This window comes from Bacillus rossius, chromosome 2 (assembly GCF_032445375.1).
Source record: "Bacillus rossius redtenbacheri isolate Brsri chromosome 2, Brsri_v3, whole genome shotgun sequence".
Classification (NCBI taxonomy): Eukaryota; Metazoa; Arthropoda; class Insecta; order Phasmatodea; family Bacillidae; genus Bacillus; species Bacillus rossius.
This window is the reverse complement of record NC_086331.1, coordinates 102,198,630-102,213,263: the sequence shown is the minus strand read 5'-3', so window position 1 is coordinate 102,213,263 and position 14,634 is coordinate 102,198,630. Positions and strand designations below refer to the sequence as shown.

Genomic DNA, 14,634 nt, shown 5'->3' with positions numbered 1-14,634 from the left:
TTTCACATAAGATTGTAATCCTCCCTATAAGGCCACTTCGTGAGCTAAAGCAATCAGAACTCAATTCAAATTCAAACCACCCATTGTCCTTCTCACTGCCAAACTAAAAAAGTATTTACTTCCACGCACAGAATATTCCACGTTTATGTCCAGTGATTTTATCTTATTTTCAACATAATCTCAATCATTTCATTCTAAAATTTTATAGAAATTCCTGTATGGTATTATATATTTTTAAAACAAGTAAAAACAATTTTCAAAAGTTTTGTATATTAAATTTAAGATGATTAAAACATTAACAAATTTACCAACTGAATAGAAAAAATGGTTCAAATTAACAATTCAACTTTTGAATTTTCCACGTTAGATACAAGATTCATAATTCTGGTTAGTTTGGTGCTGATCTCTATGACATTTGGCTGGCGCACCAACTAACTTCAGTGCAAAGGGTCTTAGGTTCAAATCACACGCACAAGAGTGGTACATGATTAGGATTAGATTGCAAAAGCAACCTTCAATTAACATATATGCACAGTTATCAACACAACAATGAACATAACTGATGACAATTGGGCAGTTCTTCATTGGACATGTTACCAACTATTGCCCTTAAACAGCAGGGCCTATGCTTATGCACTGTACCCTACAGATAGATTCTGCAAATAATGCTAGTTAAAGTTGTATTGTAACATTTTTTTAACAATTAAAAATAATTATCATACCAATTTGATCCAATTCCACAGATCCAAACTGAACTGCCAATTCGCTGAATAGGTCCTTCACCTAAAAATACATTCAAAATGATTTCACTTGACATATTAGAGCAAGATATTTAATTTTAACAACTAAAAACTTATTTAAGCATTGAAAAAATTGAATGTAGGGCTTACGCAAACATCTTCAAAATGTCAACCCTTTTACAAAATAGAGAAATATAGGTGTTATATGAAAACAAAAGCAATAGAAAAATAAGATTAGTTACATTCTTGCACGTGTCGGTGCCTGTGCTTTCCAAATGGCGTGATCATATATGTATATATAGATCCTGTGGTATATGAAGCTTGCTGCTTTAATTTAGTATGTCAAAAAATTATGAACAAAAAAAGACTAGATTATCACAATACAAACAAATTATGTCAGGTCTTGTAGAATTTTTTTTGTATTCAACTTTATATTGTTATATTACAAGTTTTTTTATGTCCAGGATCTTTTGTCGTACAAAATTAAAACAGCAAGCATCAAGTATCACAGGATCAATGTCTTCAAGATCAAGGGATCAACTTGGATACATGATATGCAACTTTTACCAATATTAATATATACTGACATCAGCAATAATGCAGTGTTTATCATCATTACTAATTAAGTGTCCTAGTTTTAAGAGTTACTCAACAAAAATACAATATTCCCATCAGAAACTATACTATGAAAATAATAATATTAGGACTATCATTTAGGCCTACTGTTAATTTTATTGCTGTTATTTCAAAATCACTATCTTGACCTAATTGATTTATGTCACCTCTAATCAAAACCTGATTTATTTATAAAAAATACAAACACCACCACAATCATGCTGACCTGTGATACAAATAATAGGCTTGAACTCATGTGTTCACATATACACACAAATTTAACATGTTTTTTTCTCAATTAACATAACTTCAAACATCAAACATTCAAGGACTGCGTATTATAGTATACGATACCAAATTTGTAGTTTAAGATTATGTAAATAATAATTTGCAATTGAATTTCTTGCTTTGTTAATCTTGTTGCTACTTATTACAACAATAGAAGGGTGAATTTCATCTAATTCATTAGGCCTATTTAAAGAAAATGTTCTATAAATTGATGATTTCTCAATACATTTTGCTAGGCTTGTTTTGGACTGATGCCCTACAGCAAAGTGAGGATCAGTCATAGCCATAGGCCTACATAATAGTTTCCCCAGAGAATTTTTTACAATTTGGCTGGCAGGAAGTGGGAGAATATTTGTAGTTTTATTTTATGTAACCATGATGGTGCATATTAACAACATTTGCTGATTTTTTTATCTCATTATTTTGGTGCATATTCTGTGTCTAACTCATCTTTCCATTTAGAATTTAGGTGTTGAGCATGAGTATTATCATTGAATATATATAATGTATAGAAGTCGAGAGCCCAGGTTAAATTTTCTGGCCGATTTCGCAGTAGAATTTTTGTAGTAGGAAGCTCCGTCGCAGCGATCGCTTCAATCGCTGGGTATCAACAGCATACGCCCCTAGCGATCTTAGGACGTACTACGTTAACCAGCCAAGTCATGCCACCACCCTTCACCATCCCATATATGGGAAGCTGTTATCAGCACAGTTGGGCGACCTTGAAGAGAAGTATTCCTTACCACTGCCTTTGAGACCCATGAAACCCCGGGAGAAGACAGTCACTGGGATCACTGTAAGGAGGGATTGTATACCCTAGTAACATGAAAATTAGCTCCTAAGAACTTTGTATCAGGTCTAGTCAGTGTTGAGTTTAAAATATGATGTAATTAAAAAGTTAAATACATACTTATTTCAACTTTATTTCACATTGATAATTTTATAATGTCAAACATTCTGAAGGGCAAGAAATGTCCGTACACGGGTTGTCAGATTACGAGGATCAGTTCACGAGGCACATCAATGTTCTGTTTTCCAGATAAAGACAAGGACATGTCAGTTGTTAATTATATATAACTTGCCAATTTTGTTTGACATTATTTATCAGTTAGAACTTTTTATAGGATTTTTAATGCTCTTTCATTTTAAATGAAACGTTTTCTTTTAGGGTGTTAATCATTTACGAGCTATTTCTTAAAAAAACTGATGCCTTTTTTCCCATAATTTTTTCCAGTTTCTGACTCTAGTTCACTTCCTATTCATCAGGACTTATGATTTTAATTTTACGTGGACACTACTAAATACGTGTAAAGTGTAACAGAAACATCGGATTTAATTAATGTACGAGTGAAATTTTAGCATATTTTGACTGGTCTATTCCTTTCACAGATGCTGAAACAAACACGTACATTTTCAAACGAGTCATTGATTTATAAACCTCTCTCTATACGTGTCAGTGATTGCACATGTATAAGTCGTTTGCTAAACAATGAAATATTTTACATTAGTTAATGTTTTACATTAGTTAATGTTTTAAAAAAAGAGTACTTAATAATGAGATTATTTCAGTTAACTTATAAAAATGGTGCAGTATGAAGAATTATTTATGCATTGCAGCATTCTAAAATTGTTGTTAATGAAGTTTAAAATTAAATTTTATTAGCAAAACATAATGCAACAAAACTGTCATTCGTGTTTAAAAATTAAAATTGAAATTTGTGCATACACCAACATAATAAGTTTAAATATTTTTTTCCTCATTTTAGATGTCTGGAATTGATTTTGTGGAGTGGAAATGACAAGCTTTTGGTACTTCCAGATAGTTCATTAACGCATTACATAATATGTGCCAATCATTTTGATACCAACCAATTCAACAATGAACTGAAGAACTCTTTGAATTATTTTTCAATTCCTAATATGCCCAATGCCAGTACAGAAGAAATTCTTGAAAATGAAGGAACAGTCAAGACTGCTGAATGTGAAGAGGCAACACAAAATGGCCATAAATCAGAAAATTGTCTGCATGATGCCGAAATACATCCTACGTCTTTCGACACGGAAATAGCAGCATCGCTTGGTAGTAATGATAAGAATAATGAGCCTGCCACACTGCCAAACACTGATGATACGTCTAGGAAAATATGACAAGGCCAAGCTTCGAAAGAAAGCCGTGCTGCTTAGAAGCAAACTTTAAGGAAATGAAAGGCCAACTTGCAGAATTTACTAGCCTAAGAAGAGAAACATATATCATAGGTATCATTAAGTAATTCTTGGCTTCTGGCTTGAGTCCAAGCCTGTTGAAATGATGGCGTGCCAGACGTTTTGGCATGTCTGAGGCAGCAATCTTCGAGGGCGATTAGCAACTGAAGGCCTGGTGTTCTGGCGAGGGATTCATATAAAACTGAGCATCTACTAAAGAGACTCATCCTGATTGGCCACCCAAAGGAACCAATCACAGTTCGGCTGTGAACGTCGTTTTATTTCTACATTTTTAGTTACAAATATCGCTGTATCTTGCGGGAAAAAAAACAAATAAAAAAAAAAACATTTCAAATGTCTCTGGAAAAATGTAGTTTAAAAAACAGCGAAAGATTTTTTTAATATCCGGTCCAATAGATTTTGAATTAACTTCTTAAAACAAACTCATACTCTATGATATAATACTTTGAATTAAATACACTATAAATTCTTTGGTTTGGTGAATATATAACACACTTACCATTGTTTATAATTATATAATTCAGGTTATAGTTTGATTACCTTTATTTTATGTTATTCTGTACTGTACTCTATAGATTTATCAGTTTTGTAAGTACAAAAAGTGTAAACTTATTCAATTGAGAGTGTGGAGTCTACATAAATCTTTTAAAAATTTCCATTCAACTAAATAAACTAAGGAAAATAAAATAATAGTTTTGTTAAATGTCATTAGATGGCATTGTGCATGCTTCGTATAGTTAAGAATGTTCGGAAGTAATAGTTACACAATTTTTATACGCCATGGAAGAGTTTTATATACTGATATTTAGAATTAAATAATTCGTTGAAATTTATTTTGTACTTTTTTTTTTTAAGTTTTTAAGTGACATAAAAATTTATTGTGCCTACACATATTATATAATGTAAATACAGCTTTGGTACATGGGAAACCAAACTTGCATGATTACAATTTCACTCGAAATTACTGGACCTCATTTAGCTACAGTCTGTTTCACTTAAGGTGGCTTTTAATTACATTTGTTGCGACGGCTTGTCTTTGGCCGCTGAATATTTTACTGTAAAATAAACAAAAATTATTAATAGCCTACATGATAACCTAGTCTTGCACTACATGGATATGTGTTTGTTTTGTTTATTACTTCACAAAGTCTTAATGCTTCACATAATTCAAATGCCAAAGACTCAAATTTCGTTGTACGACCTGTCAAAAATGTCACCTACTATGATAGGATGATTATGGAGCTTTTTTTACATTGAAATTTGTTGTGCATGTAAATAAACTCTTCAAACAGCTCTAGAATAGAGAGAAATTTTTTCGCAAGAGTTTTATACACCAACTTAACTCAAAGTTACTGGGCCCTCATTATTTGAAAATTATAAAGATGATATGATAGTATGTATAATTATTTGTTTGTGGTATTTTTATTTTACTTCTACCCCTTTATTAAAAAAAATTCATGATACTTATAATGCGATTTAATGCACTGTGTTGTATATTGCTCCTGAAGGAGAATTTACAAACCAACCTTACTTCTGAAAAGTATAGGTAGTAAATATTTTAAAAATTTTCTACTATTTTTTTATTAGATCTAGCCATGTTAGTAAAATATTAATTTATCACTGCAGCATAATATTCACTGCACCTATGCAAACATAAATAACATGTATGTACATGTTTTCTGTTTAGTTATTTCTTTAACATACAATTTCCCCCCCCCCCAATAAAAACGAGTTTCTTGTGTTATAGCTTACTAAAGTTTTTATGAATGTATGACTAAGTTCGTGCAACGATTTACACTGATCAACCATTTAGATAACAGTGGCTGGTATTTTATAATTTCCGCTTTGCATACATTTGGTTGAATTCATATTAAAGTGGATTCTTTGAGATACTTGAATTAATTTGGCGAATAAAATATTTATTTTATTTTAAAATGGGCCAATTTTTATTAAAATGCAATAATTATTACACCATCTGGAATCTAACACCAATGAATTAATGATTTATGTGGCCGTTTTTAAGTAATTGTGTAATATTTCAAGGAATTATTTTTTGCTTTCAGTTCTTTATACAAAATACATTTGTGTTAAAAATATTTGCGCATCTTTTTGACGAGCATAACTTCCCGCCTTGTCAATGCACTGGCCCTCTACACAGCAACGGAAACAAAATACAAAAGAATGAGAGACAGAATACGCGCGTGACCTTGAGACAAGCGATGCTACAGTGCTCTAGCGTGGGAGACTGTAACCACGAGTGCCGTCTTTTTGAAAGCAGAGCTGTCTGGCGGGGGAGCTTCCAACTACCTACAGTTTGGATTTCAAAACTGGTGGAATAAATCGTATCCCCTCACGACTTCTATACATTATATATATTCAATGGTATTATGCAAACTTCTATGTAGTTTGCTTACATCACATACACTAACATTGCAAACATGTTTGCCCATCTTGTCCAAGGTTACATTAGTATATGTTTTTTTTTATTTATACACAACCAATTATACAAGTCTTATCTAAGTGGGAAATTTAAAATTACTACACTGGTGTGAGTTAGATTTCTAAGGCACAAACTGAGACCATGTTTGTACTCTCATTATTTCTGACATCATTACTTCCTCCTATTAATACTACGTCATTTGAACTTGATTCGGCTTGTTCTTTTTCACTGGTTTTACCTACCACATACATATTAGCACTTGGTTTCACAACTCCTGTACCTAACAGATTTGTTGGTCACCCACCTTAGCATGACTGTCTGCTAGTAACACAACTTAATTTCCAATTTTTTTTTGTAGAAAGGCCTGCTTCTTTCCAATTTGGTTCTTTGAATCAAATTTTTATGTTCATTGTTGTCCACACTGCTTCCTCCTGCACCCTGCGGACACTCAAACTTTTTTTTAGTTTCCAAAGTGAAACCACGAGGAATCTCTGCATGGTGATTTCTGAAGTTCCGTCACCGCAGCTCACGGTTATTCTTTGCTAGAACATGGTTTGTTTAACTTAAATCTTCCCTGATAATTTTTACTATCTTATTCAGTAACACAATTTCCTCAATCAATTGTTTCATTGAATTCCAGCTTTCTTCTGCATTTTTCTTCTGCATTACCATGTAGTTTGTTAAAATAGTTGGACAGAATTTTTTTTTCCACTGGGAAGTCAGCCATTTACGAGTTGTATTGCATGAACACACTACATTATCATCAACAAAGTGTTTACTACTGTTACCACATTGAAAATGATACCAGTGGTTACAAGAGTCACACAAAATGAAGTTTCCCACAACTCTTCTACACCTAAAGCATTTATTGCTGTATTTCACTTTGATTTTATTGCTTGTACAAACGTAAACACCGGCACCATCATATTACATACATACTTTATAGCCAACTTTTCACTTTAGTTGTGATCGATCACCTAAAAGAAACTATAATCTTTAAACATTTTTAAACACAAACAATAGCAATGTAAAATACAAAAAATAAAAAATTACACTATAAAAATTTCACCTTTTAGTCTCATTATCATTGCTTGCGAAGAAATTAAAATTAGTTGAGAAAAATGTGTGTTGCACTATTAGTTCAGTAAAATATTAAAACAATGTTTTATATTAGTAATTCCTAACCAATCATTCAAACAATTTTACAATATTTTTAATGCTGCAAACATAACCTAACTAACCATTCTCACAATATCACAGTATTTGTAATGTGTAACCTAACCTCATCACTCATTAAAATGGTAAATAACTGGTAAACTACAAGAAGCAGGGAGGATGGTAAGGGTGAAGGCATTCTCCACATTGGTCAGCCCAGTGATGAAGCATGCAGCTGTGATCTGGGACCCGTACCTTGTGACTGAGGTAAGGGAGCTGGAGAAGGTGCGTGATGACATGTGGAGGAGAAGGGAAGGGCATAAGGAGAGAAATGCATAGTCTGAATAGCCTGATGGAAATAATTCAGAAGTTGGCGTGGGGAACATTACAGGAGAGAACAGTGGAAAGGTTAGTCAGACTGTATAAGGTGATTAAGGAAGAGTGTGTCTGGGGGCAGCTGGGAACTTGGGTGCACAGAGGTGGTTATAGAGGACGGAGAGATCATGGGTCGAAAGCTCCAGAGGGAATGGGGGAGAATGGAAAGAGGAAGACATGCTTTCCTTGGAAGGACAGGGAGAGACTGGAATGGGCTGAAGGATGGAATGCTGGGGGTTACAGTTGCAAAGGATCTGAGGAGATGACTGAAAGGAAGAGGGGGGGAGAGGAAGTAAGTAAGTGTAACATATCTATCTATAAATTATTCATCACAAAGTCCTCTTAGAGAATCTATTTAAAACATATCAAAGGGAATCTTTTAAAAAACTAGGCTCTCCGTAATTTTCTTACATTGCGGCTTTTCTGAAAATTAATAATAAAATCCAGAAAATACTTTTTGACGTGATAAAGTCTTATAAATAAATGAACGCCGGCTGCACGCACGAAAAAGCATGACTCATTGTCACGTTCCGCCTGAGCCGAGCGTGCAAGCAAGAGCGCGGAACAAGCGATACAGAGGCACGATCGGCATAAGCATTCGGCTTGTGACGCATCTATCTCTCTTTCACTCCATCGGCCGATGCGTCCGAGTAGGAGAGAGAGCGCGGCAGCACACAACCTACATGTGAACTGTTTTGTCAACTGTTTATAAAGGACGTTATCACGTAAAATTATTGTCCGTAACCAACTTTACAGACAAAACGCCCCCCCCCCCCCCTTTTTTTAACTATAAACATTCCTGTATTTACCTTGAAAACAGTGTATTTTCCAACTGGTTTCTGAGAAATCACCATTTATAGCTTTCGTAATAATACTTATGCACTAATGCAGCCATCACCATTATTTTTAATGTTCTTATACATGGAGACTCACAGAATCGGCAAACCTAATATTCACAACAGTCCATTCCGAGTCAGCGTATAAATATTACAAATTTGTTACACAGTGAGAATGATAGTTTAAATTACGTTAGCTCCCTTTTAAATATACTTAAATATATTGTGGACAGTTGGTTAGGTTAGTATAGCTACATTAAAAATACTGTAAAATATTTTCAATGATTGCTTAGGTATTACAACGTTGTGCAGAAAGTCCATTCTGAAGCCCAAATACATCCAAAGTTCACCAAAGGTTACCGCAGTTTGTTGCTCGCAAGAGCAACTCAGCATAGCACATATTACAGGATAAATACGTGCATTAGAGATGCTTATGTCATCTTTCATAGACTTAAGTAAAGGAAAATTAGAGTATAGTCGAGCTACATTCAAAATACTTAAAAAATGTATGGACAGTTTATTAGGTTAGTATAGCTACATGAAAAATATTGTGAAATTGTGTAAATGGGAAGTTAGGTCAGTAAAGCTACATCGTAAATTGGTAATTACTAAGCAAACCATTAAAATATTTGAAAGTATTTTTAATGTAGCCATACTAACCTAACTAACCGTCCATAATGTATTAAAGTATTTTTTTATGTAGCTAACCTAACCGACCATTCTAAAACCCTTGACTTCGAGTTCACCAAAACAAATTTTTTAATCTAGTTAACCTAACCAACCATTCTCAATATTTGACTCAAGTTGGTAAATATGTATTGTACGGATTAGCGCCAAAAGAAATCGTACAAATATGAAATAACTTTCATTATATGCTCTTTTACGTCCTCTTTTCAAAACCGCCTGCGGAGATTAAAAATTCCAATTACTTTTGGAGATATCGCCGTTCTTATTTTGCAATACAAGCCCTATGTAATCATTCAACAGACGCCATTTTATATTTTGCCGTGTGTGCGTGAATGCCTAAATAACAGAAATTTTCCATTAGGTAAGGTTAGTTACATGATAAATACTTCAAAATAAACGGAAATTAAAAATAATATCAATTAATTTTACTTGTATAGTTTTAAGTATTTATTATGTAACTGATCTGACCTAACAAAACGGGACAAAGGTAGACTAGGTCAGGTCAGCTACAGTATAAATACTTTGAAACTGAACGGACATTAAAAATAATAAAAATTAATTTTAATGGTTGTTTAGTTTTAAAGTATTTATAATGTAGCTGACCTGACCTAACAAACCGGGAAAAAGGATGAACAGTAGGAACTCACGTAATTTTCTTTTTACGTGATGTAGTGGTTCAACTACGTCGCGAAAAAAAAAATAATAATACTTGTAAACAAGCAACAATGGTGAAAACGCGGGAAGCCTACGATTCACTCATCCTTCTGGACATACCCGAATACTCACGTTGGCAAGCCTTCTTTCAACAGACGAGAGGCAAACGCCCGATTGTGCATCTTCGGTTGTTTTTTTTTGTTTGTTTATTGTAAATAAATATGCAACTTATGAAAACTAATGGTCAATTAGGTTATGTAAGCTACATTATAAATACTTCAAAACATTGTGGATGGTTGATTTGGTTAGGATAGCTACATTAAAAATACTGTGAAATCATGTAAACGGTTTCCTAGCGCTGGATAGCTACATATTAAAATGTTATTTGCTAAGCAACCATAAAATGATTTTAAATTTTTTTTAATGTAGCTATACTTACCTAATATAACCAACCATCTACAATGTTTTAAAGTATTTTTAATTACTTCTTGCTAATTTTAAGAAAAGAAGGCTTGCCAACGTGAGTATTCGGGTATGTCCAGAAGGATGTGTGAATCGTAGGCTTCCCGCTAAACACCGCATCAGTGCACAACATGAAAATTAAAAAATTCCATATCTCCTAAAGTATTTGGAATTTCTGATCTCCGCCGGGTTTAATGAAAAGAGGAAGTTAAAGAGCACAGAATAAAGGTATTTTCGGATTTTTAAAAATTTTTTTTAAAAAAATCGCCAAAAAATGAATATTAAAAAATTCGATATCTCCAAAAGTAATTGGAATTTTTTTATCTCCGCAGGCGGTTCTGAAAAGAGGACGTAAGATAGCATATAATGAAAGTTATTTCATATTTGTACGATTTTTTTTGGCGCTAATCCGTACAATACATATTTACCCTCAAGTTCTCCAAAACAAAAACCTTTTCACACGGGAAGGCAAAATATGGCGGCGGCTGCATCAATAAACTCAGTTTCGGATCCAGGATTTTGGTTTGGGAGGGGCTTGACCCAGCTGAGGCTAGGCTTTATCAAGGCAAACACTAAAACAATAGTGGACCCAGATGCTTTTGGAGGGGGCTTGAGCCCCTTAGCCCCCCCCTCTGGATCCGCTACTGAATACTCAATGTAACCTATAAACGGTGATTTCTCATAAACCCGCACGAATTTAGAAAGGCAGTTTTCGGGGTAAATAGATAAATGCCTTTAATGTTCTAAAAAAGAATTTTCCTAATTTTATATTTTATTTACGGAAAATCCGCGATGCGAGACACAAGTTCATTAATTAGTTAATAAAATTAACGGTGCAATAGTCCAGTCCGACACAAATATCGAACAATGCTAGTCATTTTATTCTGAATTCTTTATGCACCTATTAAATTGCTAAAACACATAAAAACCTTTACTTTAAATGTCCTTACAAAACATTAATTGCTTATTGCTACTTAAAAGTGTAAAAATTCTAAACTACTGATTTACAACAATACGTTTCAACTCACGATCATCACATTTACAGAAAATTAGTTATACTAACCTTTTTACAGTACGGACAATAAGATTTACTAAAAATAAAAATTCCATTATCATTAATGAATTTGTCTACAATTTTTCGAAACATCACAATATTAGCACAAACAATTCAAAATACCGAAGCTCCACACATTGTCCTATCCACAGATCAACGCCACAGATTAATGATGCAAAAAATCTCGTCAGAGACAACCATGGGGAGGAAACTGGTATAGGAATCGGTTGCAATGTTATGTAGCCTTTTTTTTGGTAGTTTCTGTTATTCCCGTGCCAGCGGAAACTATCGCTAGTTGTAACATATTAGGTCATACTGGAGACTTTTGACAATTATATTTTTACATATTAACGTAAATAAGTAGCTTTTAACAGAAATATTAATAATTTTTATTTTTAAATTCAAAACTATGTTTTACTTAAGTTATAAGTAATCTTGTAATTATATATTTGACACATGTAGTCATAGTAGTGTGTTTGTTTGTGTTTGTAAGTTGGAATTAACGTGCATCTACGAACATACAATTATTTTTCATTTGGAATATTTAATTTACACAGTTGGAGATATACCTACTGATAAAACATGAAACTAAAGCCAGACTTTGCATGGAGAGGGAGGCGAGTGCAGTGGCATGCAGGTTGAGGACATGCGTTGTGATTGTGCCGTTTGGTTTGGTTAGGCATGTTTTTGTGCTCTGGCAGAGCAGTGAATTGTAAAGCCGTAATATCCTATGAAAAGAGCCGCATGCGGCTTGCGAGCCACGGTCTGCGACCCTAGCTCAAGGGGAATGATCCAATAGTTCCATTCGTATTCATTTCTTTGCTCTTGTTGATAGACGATACCTACGGACAAGAAATGAAAAATTCCATTGACCTTTATGAAAAGAAATTACATTTAGTGCTGGGAAAAATTGTATCCTATGTTGCATATGTAAAATTTAATTCTTGAGGAAAGTACTATGAAAACACAAACATTTATAAAAATGTTTACAGATTTCCAATTTCATAGTAACTACAAAAATGATAACTTTTATGTACAAGTTCTTGGCAATTGTTGCGGGAGTAATTTGGTAGACATTAATTTAGCAGCTTCTGCGAAACAATCAATGTACATATTTATCAAGATCTTTGAGAATATAACTTTTTGTCACATGTGGATTTTTATTGGTGACTTTTGTTTTTAATGATACTTTCCACATGTGCCTATGTGCAGGGCAGAAATTTAGGATAGGTTTGCGAGATACATATGGGTAAAACATATACCGTTATTTTCACACTCGATTATAATTGTGCAAAATTTGTATGTAACGGGACAATTGAGAGTTATTTAAAATTTCGGAAAAGGTATACCTTTTTACAGATAAATGTGCATAGTCTATATTAGCCTGCCACTATAGTTCAGCCCCATGATATTTTGACACATTTATTGTAATATTTAGCATGGAAAATGGATTGTGTTTTGCGGAAACAATGGAATAGTCCGTATTCAATTTAATGTTAAGTAGGTAAAGAAAAATTCCCAGTATAACTTTTGTTTTGTTAATATTTAAGAAACTGTTCGACACTGCCAACCACAGAAACAAATGTAATATATTTGAAATTTAAATTGTAGTTCATGTACAACCCAGCCCTCACTAACATGGAGGATTTATTATGACAGGTTCTAAGTAGGGGCCCAATTATGTGAAGATTGGTTTTTTTCTATGCTTATTTTTTCGTATAACATACCTCCAAGTAGGTCACTTGAAACTAAACTTATTTTTTCAAAAATCTCAATTGGTTACTAAAGTTTAATTGAAGTCACTTGTCATTTTTTGTACGTTTTTGTAGGTTATGACATTGATCAACATTTATTATAACTTGACATTGGTGTTAATATATTTCTTAAAATAAATTTTTTTTTTTGTGGTTACGTAGTTTGTTTTATGAAGAGGGGTAAAGATGACGCTGGTTATTTGGTTGCTATTCTGGAATCATATCCTTAATTGTTACCATCCTGTTTCTGAGATTGTATATTCAACATGTTTCCCTACACATGTATTGATTATGTGTAATATCGGTTGCTTAAATTTGTCAAGTTTATATGTTCACATGTTAACTTTTATAAGCCACTTTTGTAAAATCTATTCTTTCATTTAACATATTATTCATTTGTGAGAGCTTATGGTTTTTTTTGCTTGCATTTTCATGTTTTAATAGAACTTGTTAAATGAGTGTATATACTACAGAGACTTATGAAGATGTTATTTATTTCAGTGCCTTGCTGCCTGACTAAAAATATGTGTGTTTTGTCTTATCAGAGTGATAAAAGTCGTTTCTGAACTGTAGTTGCATTGGTGACCATGGTGCTTCACAAATATAGCTGTCAGAAATTCTTACATTGTTGATGTGTCACATTGCAAATAAACTTTCTCTACACTTGCATTAAAACTTTTTGATTAATCTAATTTCCTTTTTTTATCATCCTGTAGTGTAACCTGACAAGCAGAATATTTTGCTCCACTAATTTGTTAAAAACTTCTGTTAATTAATATTTAAAATAATAGCACATATAGGTTTTTCTGCTAAAACAAGATAATATAACTCATAAAAATACTAATTAATTAAATAGTGTACATACCAATTCAATTAGAATGCTAACTCATATTCCCAGATGAGAACATATTTTTTTAGTATATGGTATACCCTTTTGATGTTTGTAAACATGTTTTTATATTCATTAGGGAAACTTTTTAACAGAGGTGTTATTTTCTCCCCAAACCTTTCCCCTTAAAATTAGCATTTGTAAGTAAATTAAAGTTGTAAATCTGGGATAAAAAGTTGTGTATGTACTTTTGTATGAGAGTTTCTAGAATATTTAATAATAATTTCGTTTACTATGTTATGGCATGTAATTTACATTTTAAGCAAAATTCTCGTGATATCCACAAGTTTTTACAAAAGGAATATATCAATATCCTATGTCAAATCTATTGCAACTTGAAACAATGTCACGATGCGTCTTAATAATTTTAATATACGGAGGCAGCAGCAATTAATTATGTAACATGTTAGAACCCACATGTATATCACGTCATAAGATTAGCAGCAAATAAGTATTACATCC

General features: G+C 33.0%; 1 protein-coding gene across 1 annotated transcript in view; it reads right to left on the bottom strand.

Annotated features, from left to right (window-relative positions):
- The window catches only part of LOC134529526 (thioredoxin reductase 1, cytoplasmic-like), a 59,281-nt gene extending 47,561 nt beyond the window's left edge, over positions 1 to 11,720 (bottom strand). Inside the window, exons 1-2 of the mRNA XM_063363713.1 lie at positions 11,539 to 11,720; positions 723 to 783 (exon numbers count right to left, since the gene is read on the bottom strand). Coding sequence (XP_063219783.1) covers positions 723 to 783; positions 11,539 to 11,622 — 145 coding nt within the window. The 5' untranslated portion in view covers positions 11,623 to 11,720. The remainder of the gene's footprint in view (positions 1 to 722; positions 784 to 11,538) is intronic.
- Between the last annotated feature and the right edge of the window lie 2,914 nt (positions 11,721 to 14,634).